General features: G+C 61.7%; 1 protein-coding gene across 4 annotated transcripts in view; it reads right to left on the bottom strand.

Moving 5' to 3' along the window:
• Positions 1–3413: 3413 nt before the first annotated feature.
• Positions 3414–21138, bottom strand: part of SEMA3B (semaphorin 3B) — a 39195-nt gene continuing 21470 nt past the window's right edge. For all 4 annotated transcript variants that reach the window (XM_078853741.1, XM_078853740.1, XM_073352595.2 and 1 more), the window contains 14 exons: positions 16652–16771; positions 16369–16462; positions 15648–15767; positions 13287–13432; positions 12771–12885; positions 12496–12565; positions 11844–11988; positions 10391–10610; positions 9691–9782; positions 8968–9009; positions 7998–8155; positions 7190–7245; positions 6595–6734; positions 3414–5942 (listed from right to left, as the gene is read on the bottom strand). In XM_078853741.1, the coding sequence (XP_078709867.1) occupies positions 5508–5942; positions 6595–6734; positions 7190–7245; positions 7998–8155; positions 8968–9009; positions 9691–9782; positions 10391–10610; positions 11844–11988; positions 12496–12565; positions 12771–12885; positions 13287–13432; positions 15648–15767; positions 16369–16462; positions 16652–16771 (1953 nt within the window). In that variant the 3' untranslated portion in view covers positions 3414–5507. The remainder of the gene's footprint in view (positions 5943–6594; positions 6735–7189; positions 7246–7997; positions 8156–8967; positions 9010–9690; positions 9783–10390; positions 10611–11843; positions 11989–12495; positions 12566–12770; positions 12886–13286; positions 13433–15647; positions 15768–16368; positions 16463–16651; positions 16772–21138) is intronic.

The raw sequence follows: 21138 nt of genomic DNA on the forward strand, positions 1-21138 counted from the left end.
TGAGGCCTCATCTGGAGTACTGTGTCCAGTTTTGGGCCCCACACTACAAGAAGGATGTGAAAAAATTGGGAAGAGTCCAGCGGAGGGCAACACAAATGATTAGGGGACTGGAACACATGACTTATGAGGAGAGGCTGAGGGAACTGGGATTATTTAGTCTGTAGAAGAGAAGAATGAGGCGGGATTTGATAGCTGCTTTCAACTACCTGAAAGGGGGTTCCAAAGAGGATGGCTCTAGACTGTTTTCAGTGGTGGTTGATGACAGGACAAGGAGTAATGGTCTCAAGTTGCAGTGTGGGAGGTTTAGGTTGGATATCAGGAAACACTATTTCACTAGGAGGGTGGTGAAGCACTGGAATGCGTTACCTAGGGAGGTGGTGGAATCTCCTTCCTTAGAGGTTTTTAAGGTCAGGCTTGACAAAGCTCTGGCTGGGATGATTTAGTTGGGGATTGGTCCTGCTTTGAGCAGGGGGTTGGACTAGATGACCTCCTGAGGTCCCTTCCAACCCTGATATTCTATGAAGGGCAGGGGGCCTGGGCTGCCTCCCAGCCACAGAGCTCAGCACTGGCCAGTGAGTGCCACAGGCAGCTCCTCCCTCTTCTAGTCCCTGGGAGCTGGTGACCTTGGTGCTGCCAGGTCTCACAGCCAGGTAGCCGGGGAGCATCCTAGGGCTCAGATAGTGGTGGGGTGGGTGGGGGAGGGGGAGAGCGCTCAATGCCCCAGGTGAGCTGGGGGCGGGCAACCAAATCCTGCCCAGGTCCTGCTGGGAGGGAGCTGAGGCCGCACAGCCCTGCCTGGGCAAACGGGGAACTGAACAGAGCCCAAGGTGCAGCCCTGGGCTGGGCTGTGCCGGGGCTGTGCCCTGCCCTGTGAGTCACCACCCCGCCCTCCACCCAGAGGTCACCACGCAGGCACCCCGCCCTGTAAGGACAAGGCCTTCATCTGCAGCCAGATTAAAAGAGCAGCCCAACAGCAGCCATTAGCTGAGAAGCAGAAAATCACATCCTCACATTCCAGCTAAACTACATTAAAACAATGTGATATCGAGCTGTTAAGGAGGAGACCCCCATCCTAATGGTACCCACTGTCACCAGATAAAGAAACAGATCTTAAGATGGCTAAAGAAAACTTACTTTAATAGCATTCTGTCTGTCAAGAAATCACTTCTCAATAGTTGTGTTTGTGAAAGCCTCATTTCTTTATTGTTTTGTCATTATGGTCCCCACTTCCCTATTGTTAACCTGTCTGGTCTCTGTCTGGTTCTTTAATTGTTTCTGTCTGTGACATAATTAATTTTTGCTAGGTGTAAATTAATTAAGGTGGTGGGATATAATTGTCGAGAGAATTTTGTTACAATATGTTAGGATTGGTTAGATAGATTTCAGTAAAATGATTGGTTAAGGTACAGCTAAACAGGACTCAAATTTCACGATACAAACGGGTCCAAAAGGAAGTTCTTTGGGAACCAACTCCAGGACGCAGCCCCAAAGATCAGAGCTGCCAGACCTCAATACTCTACCAATTTATTTGAGTATAAGCTTTCGTGAGCTACAGCTCACTTCATCGGATGCATACTGTGGAAAGTGTAGAAGATCTTATTATATACACACAAAGCATGAAAAAATACCTCCTCCCACCCCACTCTCCTGCTGGTAATAGCTTATCTAAAGTGATCACTCTCCTTACAATGTGTATGATAATCAAGTTGGGCCATTTCCAGCACAAATCCAGGTTTTCTCACCCCCACCCACACACACAAACTGATCTAAAGTGATCACTTTAGATCAGCTATTACCAGCAGGACAGTGGGGTGGGAGGAGGTATTGTTTCATATTCTCTGTGTGTATATAAAGTCTGCTGCTGTTTCCACGGTATGCATCCGATGAAGTGAGCTGTAGCTCACGAAACCTTATGCTCAAATAAATTGGTTAGTCTCTAAGGTGCCACAAGTACTCCTTTTCTTTTTGCGAATACAGACTAACACGGCTGTTACTCTGAATACTCTACCAATGACACTGTGCAGAAACTGGAGTTCCCCAGATGGACCTGATCCTGACTGGCCATCAAGAAAAGTTCATCTGTCTTATTGGGAGTGGTGAGCACTTTATGTGTAGCGTGTGCAGTCTGGTTTTGGTGATTGTTAATAAACAGAGGTTAAGTGGTATATTACTGCGTAAGGCACTTTCACTGGTAAAAGACCCTGTAAACCCTCAAAAGATTAAGCCCTGACTCCACAGGGAAAGGTTATTTGCCCAGAGCCCATGGAGGAGTAGAGCCCAGAGCCCACAGAGGGGTAAAGTTAGGTGATTTTCACCTGGAGCCCTATGAACTGGGAAAGGGTGGGGGTGCCTAAATTAAAAGGGTTATGCCTTGAGCCCTAGGAACTGGGTAAAGGTGGGTGCCCTTGAGTGTGTAAGTAACAGAATTTTGTGCGGGTAATAGCCCAGGCCAGAGTAGGGCCAGGCAGCAAAGGCCGGGGTGAGGGGCTAAATGGACAGGGTGCTGCTAGGGGACCTGCACTGGACTAGGGCAAGGGGAGGAGATGGGGCTGTAGGGGGAAGGTGGGGGTACAGCAAGAGAGAGCAGCTGTGAGGGGAATGGCCAGAGATGGGGCAGCTGTGAGGGGTACTGTGGGAGCCCCACAGGGATGTGGGAGGGAGACGGGGCAGCTATGAAGTGTATTGGGGGGAGATGGGGTGGCTCTGAGGGGCATTGGAGGGAGACAGGGCAGCTGTGAGGGGTACTGTGTGAAGTCCCACAGGGATGTGATGGGTGAGATGGGGCAGCTATGAGGGGTGCCTCCAGCCTCCCCAAAGCCCTCCAGGCTGATGGGCAGAGGAGCTGGTGACCCCCTCCTTTCCCCTGGTGCGATCCCAGCCCTGGAGAGGCACCCGTCACACCGCATACTCCAATGACCCTATCCTGTGAGGAGACATCTAGAGAGGATTGCCAGCCGAAGCGGGGCCTGCTAGAGCCACTGGGACCAACCATGCATGGGTACCACATCCACTGAGCCTGGGCAGCGAGCAGGCTTCAGGATCCAGCCAGCCATCGCTCCTGGGGTGTCCCTTCGCTTCCTGCCCCCTGCCCTGCTTCCCCACGCCTCCCGGGGCCAGGGATGCCATTCGGGCCAAATCTGCACACTACAATAGCACCCCCTGCTGCACATACACTACTACACACCTGCCTGCTGGTCCAGCCCCCAGAGAGCAGCTGAGCAGGCTAGAGCCCAGGAGCTTCCACCAAAGGTACCTGCTTCCTAACTCTCGAGACCCCAGTTTCGATCCTGGCCAACTACAGCTCTGGTAGCCAAGGCTCCTCAGCCTGGCTCTGTGGCTCAGGCACCTGTAGCAGGGGCAAAGCGCTGTCCAGGGCAGGTTCAGCCCATTTCAGAAAACCAGGAGCACAAGCGTTCATCAATTGCTTTTATTGTGTTAATATAATACAGTCCCGCTGGGCTGGGTCCAGTTCCGTGCCATGCTCCCCTTTTCTCCTGCACCCAAGCCGAGCTCAGAGCACCAGGGCTGCACTGGCCCGCCCGGTCTGCGACCACCTCCTTCCTTCTCTTTCCACCTCCTATTTTCCTGCCTCGCCTTTCTCCCATCGGCGCAGTGGAGATCGCATCCACACAAGCCGGCTCCTGAAGGCGTAAGCAGCGCTTTTCTCTTCGCTTACCTGCGTCTCCACAGAGGGGTCAGTCCGTCACCCCCAAAGGGGAGAGGAAAAGCAGGAGACTCAGGCTGGTAGGTTTTGAAGCTGCTACGCGACTGACATACCCACCCAAGGGCCAGGTCCTTCAAGGTCTTTAGGAGCCTAACTTCCATTGACTACAACAGGAGTTAGGAGCCTAAATACCTCTGTAGATCTGGGCTGAAATTTGGTCCTTGGGGGAGAAGCCCTGTTTTGATGACCTTCAGCTGTGGCCACTGAGCCATGCACTCCATCCTGTGTGGGCATGGTCAGCCAGGGCTCAGGCTTCATGTCATAACATGCAGCTTGTACCTGGAGCATTTCGGTGACTGCTCTCCATGCGCTGGCTGTTCCCCTGGCCTCATGGCTGGGGGGAGGAGTGGGTACAGAGGTGAAGGGACTTGCCCAAGGTCCCCCGGCAGGGCAGTGGTGGAGCCCCGGTCACCTGAAGCCCGCTGCGCTACCCAGCTGGCGAAAGGCGCTGCATGGACGCAGCCTGGAGCTGAAATGCTTTGTCCCTAGCCAGGAGCAGCTGGGAAAGCCGCCTCCACCCACCCAGGGCAGCTCCCTCACCCACCCCCCTCTTGGGCAAAAGCTGCTCTCCATCCCCAGACAGGCCTCAGGCTTCCGGTGGGGACACCCAACAAGGGAGGCCAGTTGCGATGGGCTCACCCGTTCAGCGCAGCCACACAAACAGCCAGCAGCCAGAAATGGCCGCTGGACACTGCCAGAGCCGGGCTGAAAGTGCCTGGTCTGGACCCACATCCCACTTCCACAAGGCCTGCGGTTATTCCCATCTCACAGAGCCAGCTTTGGGATGGCGGCCATGGGGAAGCACTCTGTGGTTCAGGCCTCAGGGCCAGCTGGCTGCCCAGCATGCCCCATGCTTCCCCAGGGGCCATGGATCAGTTCTCCCTGGGTTTGGGATCGGGCCAAAGACTTGGGGCATTGGCCACACAGCGACTCTCCCATTCCGCACCACTCTCCCCTACTTCCCCCAACCCTGCAGGAAGCTGGAGCCTTCCCGGCCACATGGTTATCTCTCCTATGCTGCCTCATTGGGTGGGCACCCTGCCCCTATTTCTAATCAGGGAGTGTCCCAAGTGAGGGGAGAGGCTTGGGCTCTGATCTCCTGCCTGCTGCACTCCCCCCCGCCCCCACTGCACCATGGGACCACATGCGCCCGTCCCAAAAGCCACCAGCCAGGCACGTGTCCATGTATCTAAGACCAGAACAGTGCCCCTCCATCCACTGGGGGCTGGGGTGTAGCCCGAGGCGGGTTTACATTCATCAGTAACAGTCTGTTAATAAATACAACAGTGGTCATGTCCCCAGGGGAGCCGGGGGAACCCAGGTACCGGCCTCCCTGCCCCCCAACGCACGCCAAACAGGGGTGTGTGGGGAGCTGTCTCTGGGAGGTTCCCGACTCCGGAGGGGGCTGGGTTAAAGGACGTTGGGCAGGGGCCGAGGGCCAATCGAACAAAAACAGTCCCATGCGGATTGATCTGCCTCACAGGGGACAATCCAGGCTGAGGCACGGCTGGATCCAGGAGGCCTCTTCAGTGTCTGGATGGTGCATGGCCCCTGCTCCTGTCGCACTGGCCTCCCAAAGCCTATGGTCTGAGGCCTGGGCCCCCCTCTCTGGTTGTGGGGCAGGCCCCGGGGGCTCCCCCACGCCTAGAGGGGAGAAGGTTGTCTCAAGGGCGCGGCCGCCCCCACCTAGCTACACATGGAGGGGACCCATGGCCAGCTCGGCTCGCCGGTCTCCCCCCTCCCCACCCCACCCTCCCCTGCCTCCTAGCAGGAGTCCGGCAGGTCACCAGGCGGCAGCACTGCGGGGTCCCCTCTCGGCGCGGGGCAGCTCGTGTGTGCGCCGCTTGCGGGCTTTTCGCGTCTCCTCCACATGCTTCCACTTGTGGGGCTTGGCCTGGATGCTCAGCGGGGAAGGCAGGGGCAGCTTCTTCTTGGGCTGGTGGCTCATGCGGCCCCACAGCTGCTGGCAGACCTGGTCCATGGTGCTGAGGTTGGGGTGGTCCACCAGCTGCAGGAAATCCTGGTACCACAGCTTGCTGCTGGCTGGCTCGGCAGGTGCCTCCTCCCGGGCGCCAATCACCTCCAGCGAGAGGCGCAGGAGGGTCTGGGTGAAGCCGTGCTCCGTGGCCTGGCAGTGGTAAAGCCCGGTGTCCTTGCGTGCCACACTGCGGAGGAGAATGCCCCGCTCCGTCTGCAGCACCCGCTCATCCAGCTGCACCTGTGGGCCCGGGGAGACAAGGCAGAGCTGGAGCCGGGGGAGCAGGGCCGGCGCCAGGGCCAAAGTGCAGTGCCTCAGCGCACCACCCTGGCCTCCCAGGAGGGTCTGGGTAGCTTGGGGGCAGGGCTCGCTGCTAGCGGGCCATGGGCTGCGCCAGTGCTGCTGTGCAGGGATGGGCCGAGGGGGCATCAGGGCAAAGAGATGCCTGACATGTGCCGAGAGCGTGGTTCAGAGCTGGAGCTGACTCTGAGATGGCACAGGGGAAGGATGGGTCCGGGCAGTTATTCCCGGTCCCCCCTGCTCAGGGCAGGGCCAGGCTGGACTGGGTGTCCTCACGCCAGGGAGGGATCAGGAGGGAAGAGTGAGGTGGTGGGGCCGGAGAGTCTATGCAGCCGGGAGGGGTCTGGCTGGGGGTGGCCATGCATCATGCATATGCAGCAGTGAGTGGGGTGGGAAGGGGCAGAGGATGGGAGTGGGGAGCTGGAGCCCAGCCAGGAGGGCACAGGGATCCAGGATCCTGGGGTATGATAGGTGCCAGCCTGTCTCTCTTGGCTCTGACCAGCCTGGGCACAGCCAGCCTGATGCCCCCATATCAATGCAGCATGTGGGTCAGGCCGAGCAGCCTGTCTCCTGGGGGTGAGGGGCCCTGTACCTCCTTCCTCGGGGTGTTGCTGGCTTTCTGGTAGGTCCACAGCACCCGGGCCTGCAGGGACTTGGGCACGCACTCCAGGAAGGCACTGCTGCCCTCCACCCCATACAGCTTCTTCTCCGGCACGCTGCTCCGGTGTGGATCTGCCGGGCACAGGCCACCGAGAGCGTGAGCACGGGAAAAACACGGGGGCAGCCAGGCCATGGGGCTGGCACAAACAAACGTGCCCGAGCCTTTGGGCCACGTGGCATGGAGCAGGCACAAGCGAATGCACCAGGGTGGATGGGACAGGAAGAGTGGGGCTGGCATACACCAGAGCCATGGGCCACGCAGTGGGCATAAACTAGCACCCCCCAGGCGTCTGTGCTGAGGTCCTGTCTCTTCATGTCAGGCATGTGCCCATTTCTCTTCATGACCGGTGCCCATTTCTCTTCATGTCAGGCATGTGAGCAGGGGAAGCGCCCCGCCCCACATCCTGCGGCACATGAGCGAGTGGCAGTGGTCCTGCCTGGGCACTTCTCTCTCTGGGAGGATGGGCACGCAGACGGGGGCTAAGGGCTGAGTTGGTACCCTGGGGGCAGAGAGTGGGCACACTGACCTCCAGAGCACAGCGTGTTGGGGTCCCCGTTCCGGACGTCCTGTCGTCGAAAACGCCTGTAGGGGGGAGCGGGGAGAGAGGTCAGGGTGGGGCACAGCAGGGGACGGAGAGACGGACGTACATTTTCTGAGGAGCACAAGGGCTCTGGCAGCCTCTCCTAGTGCCTGGGGAGCAAGCCCCCTTCCCCCAGCACCCGCCAGGAGCACCCTACACCGGGCGCCCTGCTGGACCCTGGGTGCAGAGCCCCACAGCTCTGCGACACGGGACCAGGGCGTCGCTCCTGTCAGTCCCTAACGAGGGGCTGTCGCTGTCCTGAACAGTCTGTTGGCATGCTGACTGCTGGCAGCGCCAAGGTCCCTACCAGGCCCCCCATCACCCTAGCATCTGGGTGCCTCACGCTGTTTAATGTCGCTCCCCTCACACACCCCTGGGCAGCAGGGCAAGGCTCTTCTCCCCATTGTACAGATGGGGAAACTGAGGCCAAAGTCACCCTGGGAGCCTGTGGCACTGAACAGAGGTCTCCTGCCCCGGGCTGGATCTTACCGCTTCACCTAGCCCCAGGATAAGGCTGGCACAAGATCATCTCAGCGCCAACCCTACCCCAGATGTTACCCCAAGCCCTGCAGCGTGGGGGGGGGGGGGGGCTCTGATGCAGCCGGTACCCCCTGCATGCCTCTCCCCAGTCCCCCGACATCCTCTCCGGTCCCATGACATCCTCCCCATGGCTCAGTGCTTACAGGAGCAGCTAGGAAGTGATCTGAGCGAGGTGCCCCTGGGCCCCATGTGGCTGGAGTAGAAGGGGCCGTACCTCTTGGTGTTGGGCATGTAGCGGGTGCAGCTGGTGCCGTTCCAGGCGCAGTAGGGGTCTCTGGCCAGGCAGCACTCGGCACAGCCCTTGCCATAGATCCCGCAGCGGTGCAGGGGCAGCTGGGAGAGGGACGTCGGGGAGCCCACGTAGAGTTGTTGCTGTTGGAGAGGCAAGGCCAGACAGTTGGGGGCGGATCCAGCACCTGGGCGCATGCCAAGGCCCTGCATCCCCGGGAAAGTGCCCACACAGCACGTGGTCAGGATGTCACTGCCACCATGGGGCCTACGTCTAAGGAGGTGCCAGCCTGGGGAAAGGAGGGGAGAATCTTCCCCTGGGATGGGGCGGCCACAGTGCCCAGCCTCACTCACTGGATGCCCACGCCAGGGCATCTGGGGGGCATTCGGGTCAAGGCGGGTCAGGGCCAGCCCAGCTTTCCTGCAGGGGATGAGGCCGAGGGACAGCCGTCGAGACTGCAGCAAGGACCCCGGCACAGTGCACCAGCTGGGGGAGGGGCAGACGGCTGCCCAGCCCAGCACCCACCCGCACTGGTTGTCCTGGACGTGTCACCAGGGCAACCCCAAGCTCTCCAAGTAATGGGCCGACACGTGGGTCGGTCTCCCTACACCTCCTCCAGCCCCTATACTCGGAACTACTTTTCCTCGGTCTCCAGTGGTGCAAGGACAACGCTGTGCCAGAATACGGCGCTAATCCCCAGCAGGCCCTACCCTTGTTATTACAATGGCTGGCTCTGGGGCACTGGGTGCGAGGGACTGTACAGACACAGATGGGTACAGTGTCTGCCCTGGATCCAGCCACGGCTGGCACCCTAGCTCGGCTGGCACAGCACCACAGCCAGCACCCTGGCACAGTGTCACAGCCAGCACATCCCACAGCTGTTTCTCCCCCCCCGCCCCACATCTCTTCCCATCCAACCCTCTCAGATGCTGCCCGTGCCCACTGGGCTCCTCACCCGCTTGGACGAGATCTGCATGCTGGTGATGGGGGATGAATCCTGCCGAGACAAACAGAGCACAAAGCTCATTAAGGGGGAGCCCAGGCAGATTGGCATAGCCTGGTGCTTGGTACTTTGCCTGTCTGTCCAGACCATGCCCGGGGGGAGGTCTCACTGTACTTCTCTGGGGGCAGGTGTCAGCTCCATTGACCCGCTCCACGGACGAGGCGCCAAGAGGCCACATGATGCACCGGAGAGCACAGAATGGTGGGACCGTGGATAGAACTCAGGAATCCTGGCTCCAGCTGTCGGGTCAGGCTGGCGATGCTGGGTTAACGTGGGTGGCAGGGGCACGGGCAGGGCTGCCTGCCCATGGCACCGCCGGCCCCACCCCACGTGGGCAGAGGGGGACGGGCCCATGTGGCAGGCACCCAGTCACACACCTTGCTGGGGGGAGGGGCTGGTTGCCACATGGCCACTGCTCCCCTGGGGCTGAGGCCCCCAGCTCATTAGTATGTGGCACCCGCCTTTAGCGCCCGGAAGAGGGAAGGGATACATGGAGGCAAAGTAGTTCCAGCCCATGGCTCAGGTTGCTCTTCGCCAGCTCTCAAGCACGGAAGAGGGGTAGAAAGAGGGGTGAGGGGGCACGACTGTGCCAGCCTGCAACAAGACAGGTGTGTGGGGGGAGGGGAGGGGGGAAATCAGGCCCCCGGCACCTCCCTCCCCTGCCCACTGTCCTACCTTAAACACCTGCAGCTCCTCCAGCAGCAGCTCCTCCATGTTCTGCCAGCTCTCCTTGGGCACCGAGACCACCTTCAGCACCGTGCCAATATCTGCCGGGGGGGGAGGGAGGGGGAAAGGGGTGACAGGGCATGGTAACATCCACAGCTGAGATGTCCCATCCCTGGGCAGCTCCCACACACTCACACCCGACTGGAAAGAGACGCAGGCCCAGGACCCCACTGCTCAGGGTTAGCCTCCCAGATCTGTACGTGGGCACCGAGAGAAGGGGGCCCTGACTGGCAAAGGCAGTCCCAGGGAAGCGAAGGGGTCACAGTCATGGCTTAGCATGAGCAAGGACGGCAGAATCCCCTTCTTCTCAGCCCCCACAGCTCTCAGGCCGGGGCAGTATTATTATCCCCATTTTACCGAGGGGAAACTGAGGCACAGAGCGGGAGAGGGACTCATCCAGCAGGCCAGTGCGAGGGCAGGGAACAGAATCCCAGTCACTGAGCCACTGTCGCTCCCCTATTTGTCCCTGCACTTCGCCACATGCCCAGCTCCCTGCGCTGCAGGAGGGCAGCGGAGGGCAGCCCTGGCGCTCACTGGGCATGTGTGGCACGGGCAGAACATTAGAGGTCCCGGGCTCCGCCCATGACAGCTCCAGGGAAATCTGGGGCTGGCAGGAGCGACCGGGCTCCGGGAGGGGCAGTGGGTGCACCTGTGCCAATGAAGAGGACATCATAGTGCCCGTCGGCGGCCGTCACCCGGTCCACGGCGATGCGGGAGAAGGTGTAGTCCCCGCTGGTCTGCAGGAAGACGGGCCGCTGGCTGTGTGGCAGCACGGGGTTGGCCATGAGCGGGTGGTTGCGGGCGAACTGGATCACATCGTCGGGGAAATCCTTGGTGGAGCTGAAGGTGCCAAAGGTTTTGCTGGGGCACTGAGGGGGCAGAGAGTGGCGAGGTCAGCTGGGGAAAATGGGACCCGGGGCACTGGCCACTGCACATGAGACGCTGCTGCCCGTCACTCCCGACCCACAGCCCCCTGCCCTCTGAGCCCCGGGTTTCCCCCACAGCTCTGCCGGTGCCCCTCACTCCTGACCCACAGCCCCCTGCCCTCCGAGCTCCGGGTTTCCCCCACAGCTCTGCCGGTGCCCCTCACTCCCGACCCACAGCCCCCTGCCCTCCGAGCTCCGGGTTTCCCCCACAGCTCTGACGGTGCCCCTCACTCCCGACCCACAGCCCCCTGCCCTCCGAGCTCCGGGTTTCCCCCACAGCTCTGCCGGTGCCCCTCACTCCCGACCCACAGCCCCCTGCCCTCCGAGCTCTGGGTTTCCCCCACAGCTCTGCCGGTGCCCCTCACTCCCGACCCACAGCCCCCTGCCCTCCGAGCTCCGGGTTTCCCCCACAGCTCTGCCGGTACCCCTCACTCCCGACCCACAGCCCCCTGCCCTCCGAGCTCCGGGTTTCCCCCACAACTGTGCCGGTGCCCCTCACTCCCGACCCGCAGCCCCCTGCCCTCTCATCCCCGGGTTCCCCCCACAGCTTTGCCGGTGCCCCTCACTCCCGACCCACAGCCCCCTGCTCTTTGAGCCCCGGGTTTCCCCCACAGCTCTGCTGGTGCCCCTCACTCCGGACCCGCAGCCCCTGTGGCTCATCCTTTCCGGGCCCCTTGGTCAGAGCCAGCTCAGTCATTTCCCTTTGGGAGGCGTGGGGGGATGTTTTGGTCAATGAACCAGCTCTGCGCTGGGCATCGAGCGCCCATCCTACCCTCCCAGATCCACTGGTGCTGAGACTTGGCACAGCCCTTCCTGCAGGGCACCGACAGCCGCTGAGCCTTCCCCCCTGCCCAGGCCCCTCTCACAGCTGGCCACCCCTTGCCCCCACAGGCCTCTGGGCGGGGGCAGGACGGACTTTCCCCCCAGGTCAGGCTGGCAGAGCTGTGTGTGAGCGCCGAGGCACCAGGCCTCGTGCTCAGGTATAGGGGCCATGGGGCTCAAGGGGTCTAGGATGGGGGCAGGATGCAGGGCTGGAGGGGCAGGTATCAAGGGGCCGGGCAGCCACACAGCCCCGCTGAGGGATGACGCCGTGTGGGGGGGCCTGATCCCCACTGGCTGCAGGGGGAGCCCTGTGCCTCACGTCCCTCCCAGCCAGCTGGGGCCCGCAGCACATACCATGCCCGGGCGAGGGTAGGGCACGCGGCCCTGGTACGACACCCACTGGTAGTTGGGCCCCTCCTTGTGAGCGAAGGGCCCCAGGAAGGCTCGGCGGATGTCGTGCATGTTGTACAGGCAGACGGCGGAGCCCCTAAACACTGAGCTGTGGGGAAAGCAACAGGCAAGGGCGTGAGGGGGGCATGGGGCACTGGAATCAAAAGGGCATTGAGGTGGGGGAAGGGCAAGGGGCACAGGGAGAAGAGGGTCAGAGTGGGCATGGGGCTGGAGGGGAAGGATGAGGGGTCCCTGGCCCTGAGCGCCTCCCTACACCAGGCCCAGCTGCAGAACCTGTGGGTGCTCTGGTGAGGGGTCCATGGAGGGGTAGCGTGGAGCTGGCTGGGGGGATAGGCAAGCTGGGGCATGGGCGAGCTGGGGGGACAGATGCACTGTGGGGCTGGATGAACTGGCTGAGGGGGCTGGGTGTGCTGAGGGGGGCCCTGGGTGAGCAGAGGGGTCAGTTCGGAGCTGGCTGGCAGGAGAGCGAGGTAGGGGGACGGACATGTGGGGGGGCAGGGGCTCTGAGAAGTGGGGCAGGTGAGCTGGGGGGGGGGCAGGTGATCTGGGGGGCTGGGCATTGGCAGGGGCAGGTATTGGGGGGGCCCCACTGTACCTGGAGGTGGAGAAGACGGCGTAGAGCAGGGGGTTCCGTGTGTCCCTCGTCCGCAGCAGGAAGACGTCACCTGTGAGTGCGGGTCACTGATCAAACCCAGGCCCCTGTTGCCCAGCCAGGGTGCACAGCAATACCTCCCCCGCCTGACGTGACCAGCCCCCCCGCCACCACCACCAGCGTGTAGCTTCCCCACACACCCCATCCCCGTCCAGGCACAGAGCGCCCCCCACCCCAGTCAGTGGCCCTGCAGCTGGCGCCCGCCCCACGCCGCTCACGGAGCTCGTCGAAGAAGGTGTCGCCCCCGTCGCTGCCTGGCACTGAACACACCAGCCTGGCCTTCAGGAACGTCGTCCACTTGTTCACCAGGCTCCGCCGCCCGCCCAGGTCGTTCTGTGGGGCCGGACAGACAGGCTGAGAGGGGGCCGGGCAGGGGGCATGCAGGGAGCTCCTGGCTCAACGTCCCCGTCTCCACCCACCAGGACGTCCCGGGACATGACAGACGGTGGACTCCCCATCTCCGGGCCGGACCTGCCGCGGTGGCATGGGAGAGCACGACTGAGCTGTCCCCAGCGTGGGGCTCCTGCCAGCACAGCCGGGGAACGACCCCACCGGCCTGGCTGGCAGAGCCGCTGCCCAAATGCCAGGCAGGCTCGGCTCCAACCCCAGTGTCGCTGCTGTGCAGGCAGAGCACAGATGGGGTGACACCCATCCCTCCCGGCCCCCCCAGGGGTGCAGGGAAAGGGACCAGCCCCATTGTCCCAGCGGGGCTGGGTGGGCATGGGAGCACTCACCCTGCAGATCTGCCCGATGCGGGCGAAGCTGGCCTTGCCCAGCCCCTGCTGCCCCTCCACCGCAGTCTCACGGAAGAAGAAGTAGATCTTGTCGTCGTCCGGGTTCTCGCTTTCCGGGATCCAGAACACGTCCACGAACTTGGGCTCTGGGCATGGCAGAACCGGGGGAGGGAGGGAGGGTCAGGCAGGGCGAGCACCAGGCACCCATGCCATCCAGCACAGGCGATCAGGCAGAAAGTAGAGCGAGTAACGGCTGCACTCGGCCCAGTCGGGGCTGCCAGCGCTTTGCTACCCAACCTACGTGCCAACCCACGCGGCGCAGTGCCCTACCCCTGGCCGACACAGGGGGAAACCGAGGTACAGAGAAGGGATGTTACCCAGTGAATCTGTGGCACGGCAAAGAATAGGATCCAGAAGTCCTGACACCCTGTCTCCACTGCTCTAACCATTACACACACTGCCCTCTCAGAGCAGGGAACGGGACCCAGGAGTCCTGACCCCTACTGCTCTAGCCCCCAGCTCTCCCTTCCCGAGAGGTGAAGCTAACAGCCTGAGCCAGGCCAGGGCCACATGGGCTCTGCACTGCCAGGGGATCAGCCAGGCCCTGCCCTGATCGTCAGGGAGGACCCACGGCCAGTGCCATGGGTGGGGTCTTTGCTGCCTGAAACTGGCTCGGCAGGGAATGGCACCTGGGGTCGGAGATGCAGCCCAGGTCCCCTGCCTGTCTGGGAGGGTTCGGGGGAGGCTGGAGGGCACCCACATGCTGCCCCCGCGGTAGCTGCCCTGCCACAGGCAGCTCAGGGCTCCCCCAGTACCGCCCTCGCCCGTGCCACATCGGGGACCCACCCCGGCCAGCCAGACCAGCCTGTGATTGGGTACAACTGGCCGTGCTCAGCCCCCTGCCCCTGGAATGCGCAGCTGGGGGGCTCCCCATGCCCACGCAGCCAGACCGTCCCCTGCCCCAGCTCCATCACCCCACAAGTGCCCCCTACTCAAAGGGGGCCCTGCAGTCACACACCACTAGGTGGCAGCCTAGATCCACCAGCTCCCACAGGGAGAGTCAGCCCAGCCATGAGAGCGGGTCCAGGGCCAGAGAGAAGGAAGAGTGGGTACGGGGCAGACGGGTCATGCTCCGCAGTTCCGACCCGCAGTCCCCCAACCTCCTGCTAGCCCAGCCCCACCCCCCAGCTCTACCCCCTGCTAGCCCAGCCCTGGGCTCTTCCCACAACTCTGCTGGTGCCCCTCAGTCCCAACCCACAGCCCCCTGTTATCCCAGCCCTGGGCTCCCTGCCACAGCTCTGCCTGGCAATTCCTGCACCCAGTCCAGCCCAGCTCTGGTGCCCTGGGAGGCAGAGCCTGGGGGTGCCAGGTCACTGCACTGTCTCAGGTTGATCTCGAGCCACTCCTAGGGGCTCTGCTATTCTTGGTGCTGCCCATTTCCAGGTGATGGCACCTTCTCGGCAGAACAGGGCTGGGGCAGGGCGTGGGCAGGGCCCATGGCAGCCCCAGCCTGGCAGTCCCCTCAGCCGCTGTCTGCAGGGATGGGGATGCTGGGGAAGAGCTGAGAGAGAATCCCAGGGCCAGGCATGGCCTGGGGAGGGGTGGGAATGAGGCCTCCCAAGGGTGAATGAGGCCAGAAGCTCTTGCAGGACTATGAGTTCATTATCCCAGCATGACAGATGGTGAGATTCAGAGGGTGGGTCAGCGAAATGCCAAAGGGGATGAGCAGAGCACGGCTGCCCACAGGATTAGGGCTGGGAAAGCTTCTTCACCAGCCCTGCCAGTGTCCCTCACTCCCACCCTGCAGCCCCTGCTATCCCAGCCCTAGGCTTCCCCCAGCTCTGCCAGTGCCCCTAACTCCCAACCTGCAGCCCCTACTATTCCAGCCTTGGGCTCCCTCCCAGAGCCCTGCCGGTGCCCCTCAGCCTTTGGGAAATGACCCCCAATCAGGGGCATGCACAAGGGGGGACAAGCAGGGATACAGGGCCCCCAGTAATCAGGAGGAGCACAGAACACAAGCCTGTCCCCAAGTTCTGAAATCTCCCCCCAGAGACAGACACTCAGGGCCTGCCTCTGCCTCCCCCTCATGTTGCTGTTCCCACCTGTGCCCAGTGACTGGCATGCTCAGATCTGGGAGCCTCCCCCACCCACTTCGCAGGAGGCTGGGTCAGAGCAGGCCCTGGGACAGGGAGTGAAATTCACTAGGAGCTTGGCCGAGGCTGCCAAACTCACCACACTCAGGACGCGGCCCAGCATCCTCGAGCCGAGGGATCGGCCCCTGGGCAGCAACAGGATTATGTTCCTGGGGACCCACAAGGCCTGGCCTCCCCCCCTAGACACCCCCTGAGCCCTGGCACTGACCGTTGAGCCAGCGGGAGTCGTGCTGCTCGGTGCGGATGGACGGGCGCAGCCCCAGGCTGCGGAAGATGGTGAAGTCGCGGCCCATCAGGTCGGTGGCCACCCCGGAATACAGCTCCTCCCCTGGGGCAGGGATCAGAGAGGTGGGGGGCATTAAACACGGGCCTGCTCAGCCCTTCCTGCCTACCTCACCCCATTGGCAGGGGAAAGGCCGGGTGTCCTGCTCCTCAGACAGCCAAGGGATCCACTTCACCCCCCTCACCAGACGTCACTGTTGGTGGCGGTGGGGAATTTACAGGGGCACCCCCGGGGGATTAGGAGGGTTAACAAGTGAATCCCCGGCTCCCACAGCCTGGGCCCTGCTCACTCCCCTCCCACAGCTCAGTGGTGAGTTCAAGGCTCAGATTCCTCAGCGGGGACAGTCCCTGATGACCAACAGGGGCTCTTGTGTCCTGGCTCTGCACAGAACTGGCATCTCGCCCTCAGCACCCCCCCAGAGGGCACGAGCCTGCAGTGCCTGAGGCAGCCCAGCCTCTGCCCACAGGGGGCGCCGTGGAGAGCTGGGCAGGAGCGCTGGCTGTGGGGGGGAGCTCCCGGCTACTCCAGCCCCAGCATCTCCCAGTAGGGGGCGCTGTGGGGGAGGGGCAGGGGCAGGTGGCAGTCAGCAGGGCCCAGCAGACGATAAGGAGGCCTGCCCGTGCCAGCTCAGGGTCATGGCTCTTACCCACGAGCACCGAGGCGGCCACGTGCTGTGGGTCGTATGGGCTCTTCCCTTTGCCATCCTCCATGGCTGCAGGGTCCAGCTTAAAGACAGGCTCCTGGAGAGAAGGAATGAAGCACGTCAGCGATTGGGGGGAGGGCGGGTCTGGGGTCAGGCTGCTAACAGAACCCGCCCCCCCCCCCCGCAGGGCAGGTGGCGGGCAGGGGATGCCCTGGGGGTTGGGGCTGGGAGGGCGGCTCACACTTGTCCCTTAGCAGGGGTACCGCCAGTGCCCGCCGGGCCCTACCTCCATGCGCTGGCCAACCTCCACGTAGGCGCAGGCGGGGTGGAAGGCGCCCGTGCCGCAGGCATACAGGTGGGTGCGGTTGTATAGGTGCAGGATCTTGATGAAGTTCATACACTCGGCCTGAAAGATACGGGGGGGGGGGGGGGAAAGCTGGGGGTGAGTGGGGCGGGGCCTGGCAGGGGGCATGTCTCCTGCTGCACCCCTATAGCCGGCACCTTTGTCCAGCTCTCTATGGGCTCCCCGCTGTGGTGGCGGCTGCCCTGGATCCACAGCTCCCCCCACCCCCGCAGGGCTGAAACCAGAGCGACAGCCCCCTTGGGGTTTCTAGGTGGGTTTGGCCAACAACACGTCTGAGCCCAGGGCTCCAGCCGGCCCCCTGGCCCCTCTGCCCTGACCCCTGGAATGCAAGGTCCCAGCATTAGGATCCATGGCTAGGAGTTGAAGGCCAGTCAGTTTTAACGCCAGCTCCCTGCCTCGCCTCCAGGGGTGCCAGCATCCCTGGCCAACAGGATCTCATTGCAGCACGGCCCAAAGGCTGCTCAGCCCCCCATTCCCCTGCACTTGTCTCAGAAATACACTGAATTCCCAGCAGCCCCAGCCTCTCCTAGCAGGGGGCACTGTGGTGTGTGGGGCAGGAGCGCTGGCTGTGTGTGGGGTGCTCCCAGCCACTCCAGCCTTGGCCTCTCTCAGGAGAGGGCACTGTGGGGAGCAGGGCAGGAGCCCTGGACATGGGGGGAGCTCCTAGCTATGCCAGCCCCAGCCTCTCCTAGCAGGGGGCACTGTGGTGTGTGGGGCAGGAGCGCTGGCTGTGGGGGAGGTCCCAGCTACTCCAGCCCCTCCCAGCAGGGGGCGCTGTGGGGGGGGCAGGGAAGGAGCACTAGCTGTGGGGGAGCTCCTGCCCCACACAAGTAGCCCCCAGGCCAAGGCTTCCCACACGCTGACTCATATGCCAGGGCAGCTGGTGATGGGAATCCAGGCAGGTCCTTCCCCCCAGCAGTTGCCCTGAGCCATTGCAGGGGCACAAGGATACAGGCTGGTCCCCGTCAGGCACCCTGGAGCTGCCCTCAGGGTAGTGGGATCCCACCCGTATCCCTGCCCCTTTGGCCGGGGCAGTGATTCCCTGTTCCCAGGTGTGTGGACAGGGATGTTCCATCCCAGCCCTGAGTCACCTAGACCCAGTGCCTGGTGAGCGGCAGGGCCTGCCTGTCTGGAGTTGCAATCTCAGGAGGGACTGCCCTGGCCGGAGTGTGACCCAGACCCCCGCTAGCCAGGCCAGTGGGCTGGGGAGAAGGGCACCCCAAGAGCAGCGGCACTGCTCCTGGAGCCGGGGGAAGGGGGCACCAGGTGCTGCCCCAGCCCCTGCCGCTTGGCTAATAGCTGCAGGCGGGTCAGATCAGGGCACCAGGCCATGGTGCAGATGGTACCACCCAGGGCCTGGACACGCATGTCTGAGCCTCTGCTCATTGCTACTTATCATGGCCCTGTTGGTGCTGTGGGCAGGGCCAGAGTGCCAGGAGAGGGTGCTGCCAGGGGATCCTCACATGACTCAGATTGAGGGTCCAACAGCTCCTGGAAAATGAGTAACACTAATGAGAACCCAAAGGAAGGGAATGGCCGGGCCGGGCACCCCCACCCCGCACTTCCAGCCTGGAGCTGAGCTGATATTGCAGTCCTAGACCCCATCCCTGCTGTCCCCCATCTTGGGCAGTGTCCTTAGTCCTGACCTGCAGCCCCCTGCTTGCTTTGCCCTAGGATCTGCTGACAGCTCTGCTGATGCCCCTCCTCAATCCTGACCCGCAGTCCCTGGCTGCCCCCACAGTCCTACCGGTGCCCCTCACTCCCGACCCAGAGCCCCTGCTATCCCAGCCCTGGGCTCCCCCCAACTCTGCTGGTGCCCCTCCTCAATCCAGATCTGCAGTCCCTGCTAGCCCAGCGCCTGGCTCCCTCCCCACCTCTGTTGGTGCTCCTCACTCCCGACCCACAGCAGCCCTGGCTATCCCCAGCTGCCGGGTGTGTGTGTATGAGAGAGAGAGAGCTGGATCTGGCCCAAGGGACCCTGGCATGAGAGGGCAGAGCTGACCGGGAACAGGAGCACTTGCAAGGCTACTTCTGCCCAGTGTCTCCCCTAGGGGCAGCGGCTGGGTAAACAGTGGGGTCAGGGGGGGCCTCTCAGTGCCCCCAGACAGATAAACAGGCCTCAGGCTGCTTGTTTGCTGCCTTTCGCCCCAATGCAGGAGCCGGGCTCAGGGCTGCTGGCAGGAAACCAGATTGGAGCGAAGCTGCCACAGCCGTGTCCAGCCAGACCAGTGTGCCGTGCAGCACAGCCTTGCCCCTCCTGCCACCTGCCTGGCCCCCTCTGCCACCCACCTCCAGCCCCATCCTGGCCCTTCCTGCCACCCGCCCCCAGTCTCGCCCTGGCCGGCCCCCTCCTGCCACCTGCCCCAAGCCCCGCCCAGACAACCTCCTGCCACCCGCTCGGCCCCCTCCTGCCACCTGCCCCCAGCCCTGCCCTGCTCGGGTCCCTCCTGCTGCCTGCCCCCTCCTGCCCTGCCCCCTTCTCCCACCCTCCCACAACCCCACCCTGCCCAGCCCCTTCCTGCTGCCTGCCCCCAGCCTGGCCCTGCCTGGGCCCCTCCTGCCACCTGCCCTGCCTGCCCTCTCCCACCCTGTGTGACATCACACTCTATATGATGATTTTATAAAAATATACTAATGTGTGAATATGATGCAACTGGAATACGCTTCATGCAAAAGGTCTCTTGTAAGGTATCATTACAAAGCTTATAATCTCCTGAGTGTGCTCATCCTATTTGTATAAATGTATCACTCTTGTATCTGAAACTAGAAATATGAAGTATAACTCTGAGGGCCTATTGTAGTTATGCAAAGTGTGGGTCATTAATGGTGGCTTGGAATCTTGATGGCTCCCATCAACCAGGACAAGTGACTGTGGGTGGCTCTGTTTGCATACGGGCCTTCCTGTGAGTCAGGCTGGGAGGAATGAAGAGTTAAGTCTTACAGTGACATGTGATCATGTCACCTGAACTGGGATCCATCTTTAACCTCCTGCTTTTCCATTTAGAAGGAGGGGTGGGATTCCAGAGAGGGACAAAGGATTCCCGCCTTGTGCAAAAGCTATATAAGGGGGTAGAACAGAAAAAAGGGGGCTGCAATCATGAGGAATCCCGTAGCTACCACCTGAGCTGGAACAAGGGCTGCACCAGGGGAAAGGATTGTGCCCAGACTAGGAAGGCGTCCAGCCTGTGATAGAAACTTATTGAAACATCTCTGAGGGTGAGATTTTATCTGTATTCAGTTTTCTTACTGTATTAGGCATAGATTTGCGTGCTTTATTTTATTCTGTTTGGTAATTTACTTTGTTCTGTCTATCATTACTTGGAACCACGTAAATCCTACTTTTTATATTTAATAAAATCGCTTTTTACTTATTAATTAATCCAGAGTAGGTATGAATACCGGGGAGGGGGTGGGGGGGAAGGGGAGGGCAAACAGCTGTGCATATCTCTCTATCAGTGTTATAGAGGGCGAACAATTGAAGAGTTTACCCTGTATAAGCTCTATACAGAGTAAAACGGATTTATTTGGGGTTTGGACCCCATTGGGAGCTGGGTATCTGACTGTTGGAGACAGAAACACTTCTTAAGCTGTTTTCAGTTAAGCCTGCAGCTTGTGGGACGTGGTTCAGACCTGGGTCTGTGTTTGCAGCAGGCTAGCGGGTCTGGCTCAAACCAGGCAGGGTTCTGCAGTCACAAGCTGACAAGGAAAACAGGCTCAGAAGAAGTCTCAGCACATCAGTTGGCAGTCCCAAAGGGGTTTCTGTGATCCAACCCATCACAGTAGGGAAATATTATCCCCATTTCACAGTGGGGAAGCTGAGGCCCAGAGCGAGGCAGCGCCTAGCCCAAGATCCCTGGGAGAAGCCCAGGCTGCAAAAACTCCTTGCTCCTCTTCACCTCCAGGCTCAACACAGAGATGGCCGTCCCCCTCCCCATCCATCCAGAGGACCCCCCATCCTGCCTGCACAATGTCACTAGGCATTCCAGAGTGCACTGGGGCAGAAAAACAAAAAGCATCCCTTGGGGAGTGCCTGGGGCTGTGACCCACAACCCCCCCCCCGGGTGGGAGACCCTCAACCCAGCCATCTGCTCTGAACGCCACCCACGCCCCAGCCCGGCAGACAGGCCCAGCACTTGCCCAGCCAGGCAAACAATCGGCCCTTGTGTATCCCAGCCACTTGATTGACGAAGGGGAGGCCGGGGGGGCAGCACCCATCAGTAGCTTCTACTGGGGCCTCGGGGCGGGTCCTTGGATCCCCTCCCCTCTGCTGGGCACGGCCAAGGCTCTGAAGAATAAAGGTCATGCTGGAAAGTGGCAGGCGGGTGTCTGGCTGGGAAGGGGTTAAACGCTCAATAAACGGTCACTGGGGCACCCCCCTACCCACTCCATGGGAGCTTGGCCTCCAACTG

Source organism: Lepidochelys kempii, chromosome 7, assembly GCF_965140285.1.
Source record: "Lepidochelys kempii isolate rLepKem1 chromosome 7, rLepKem1.hap1, whole genome shotgun sequence".
In the NCBI taxonomy this organism is placed as follows: domain Eukaryota; kingdom Metazoa; phylum Chordata; order Testudines; family Cheloniidae; genus Lepidochelys; species Lepidochelys kempii.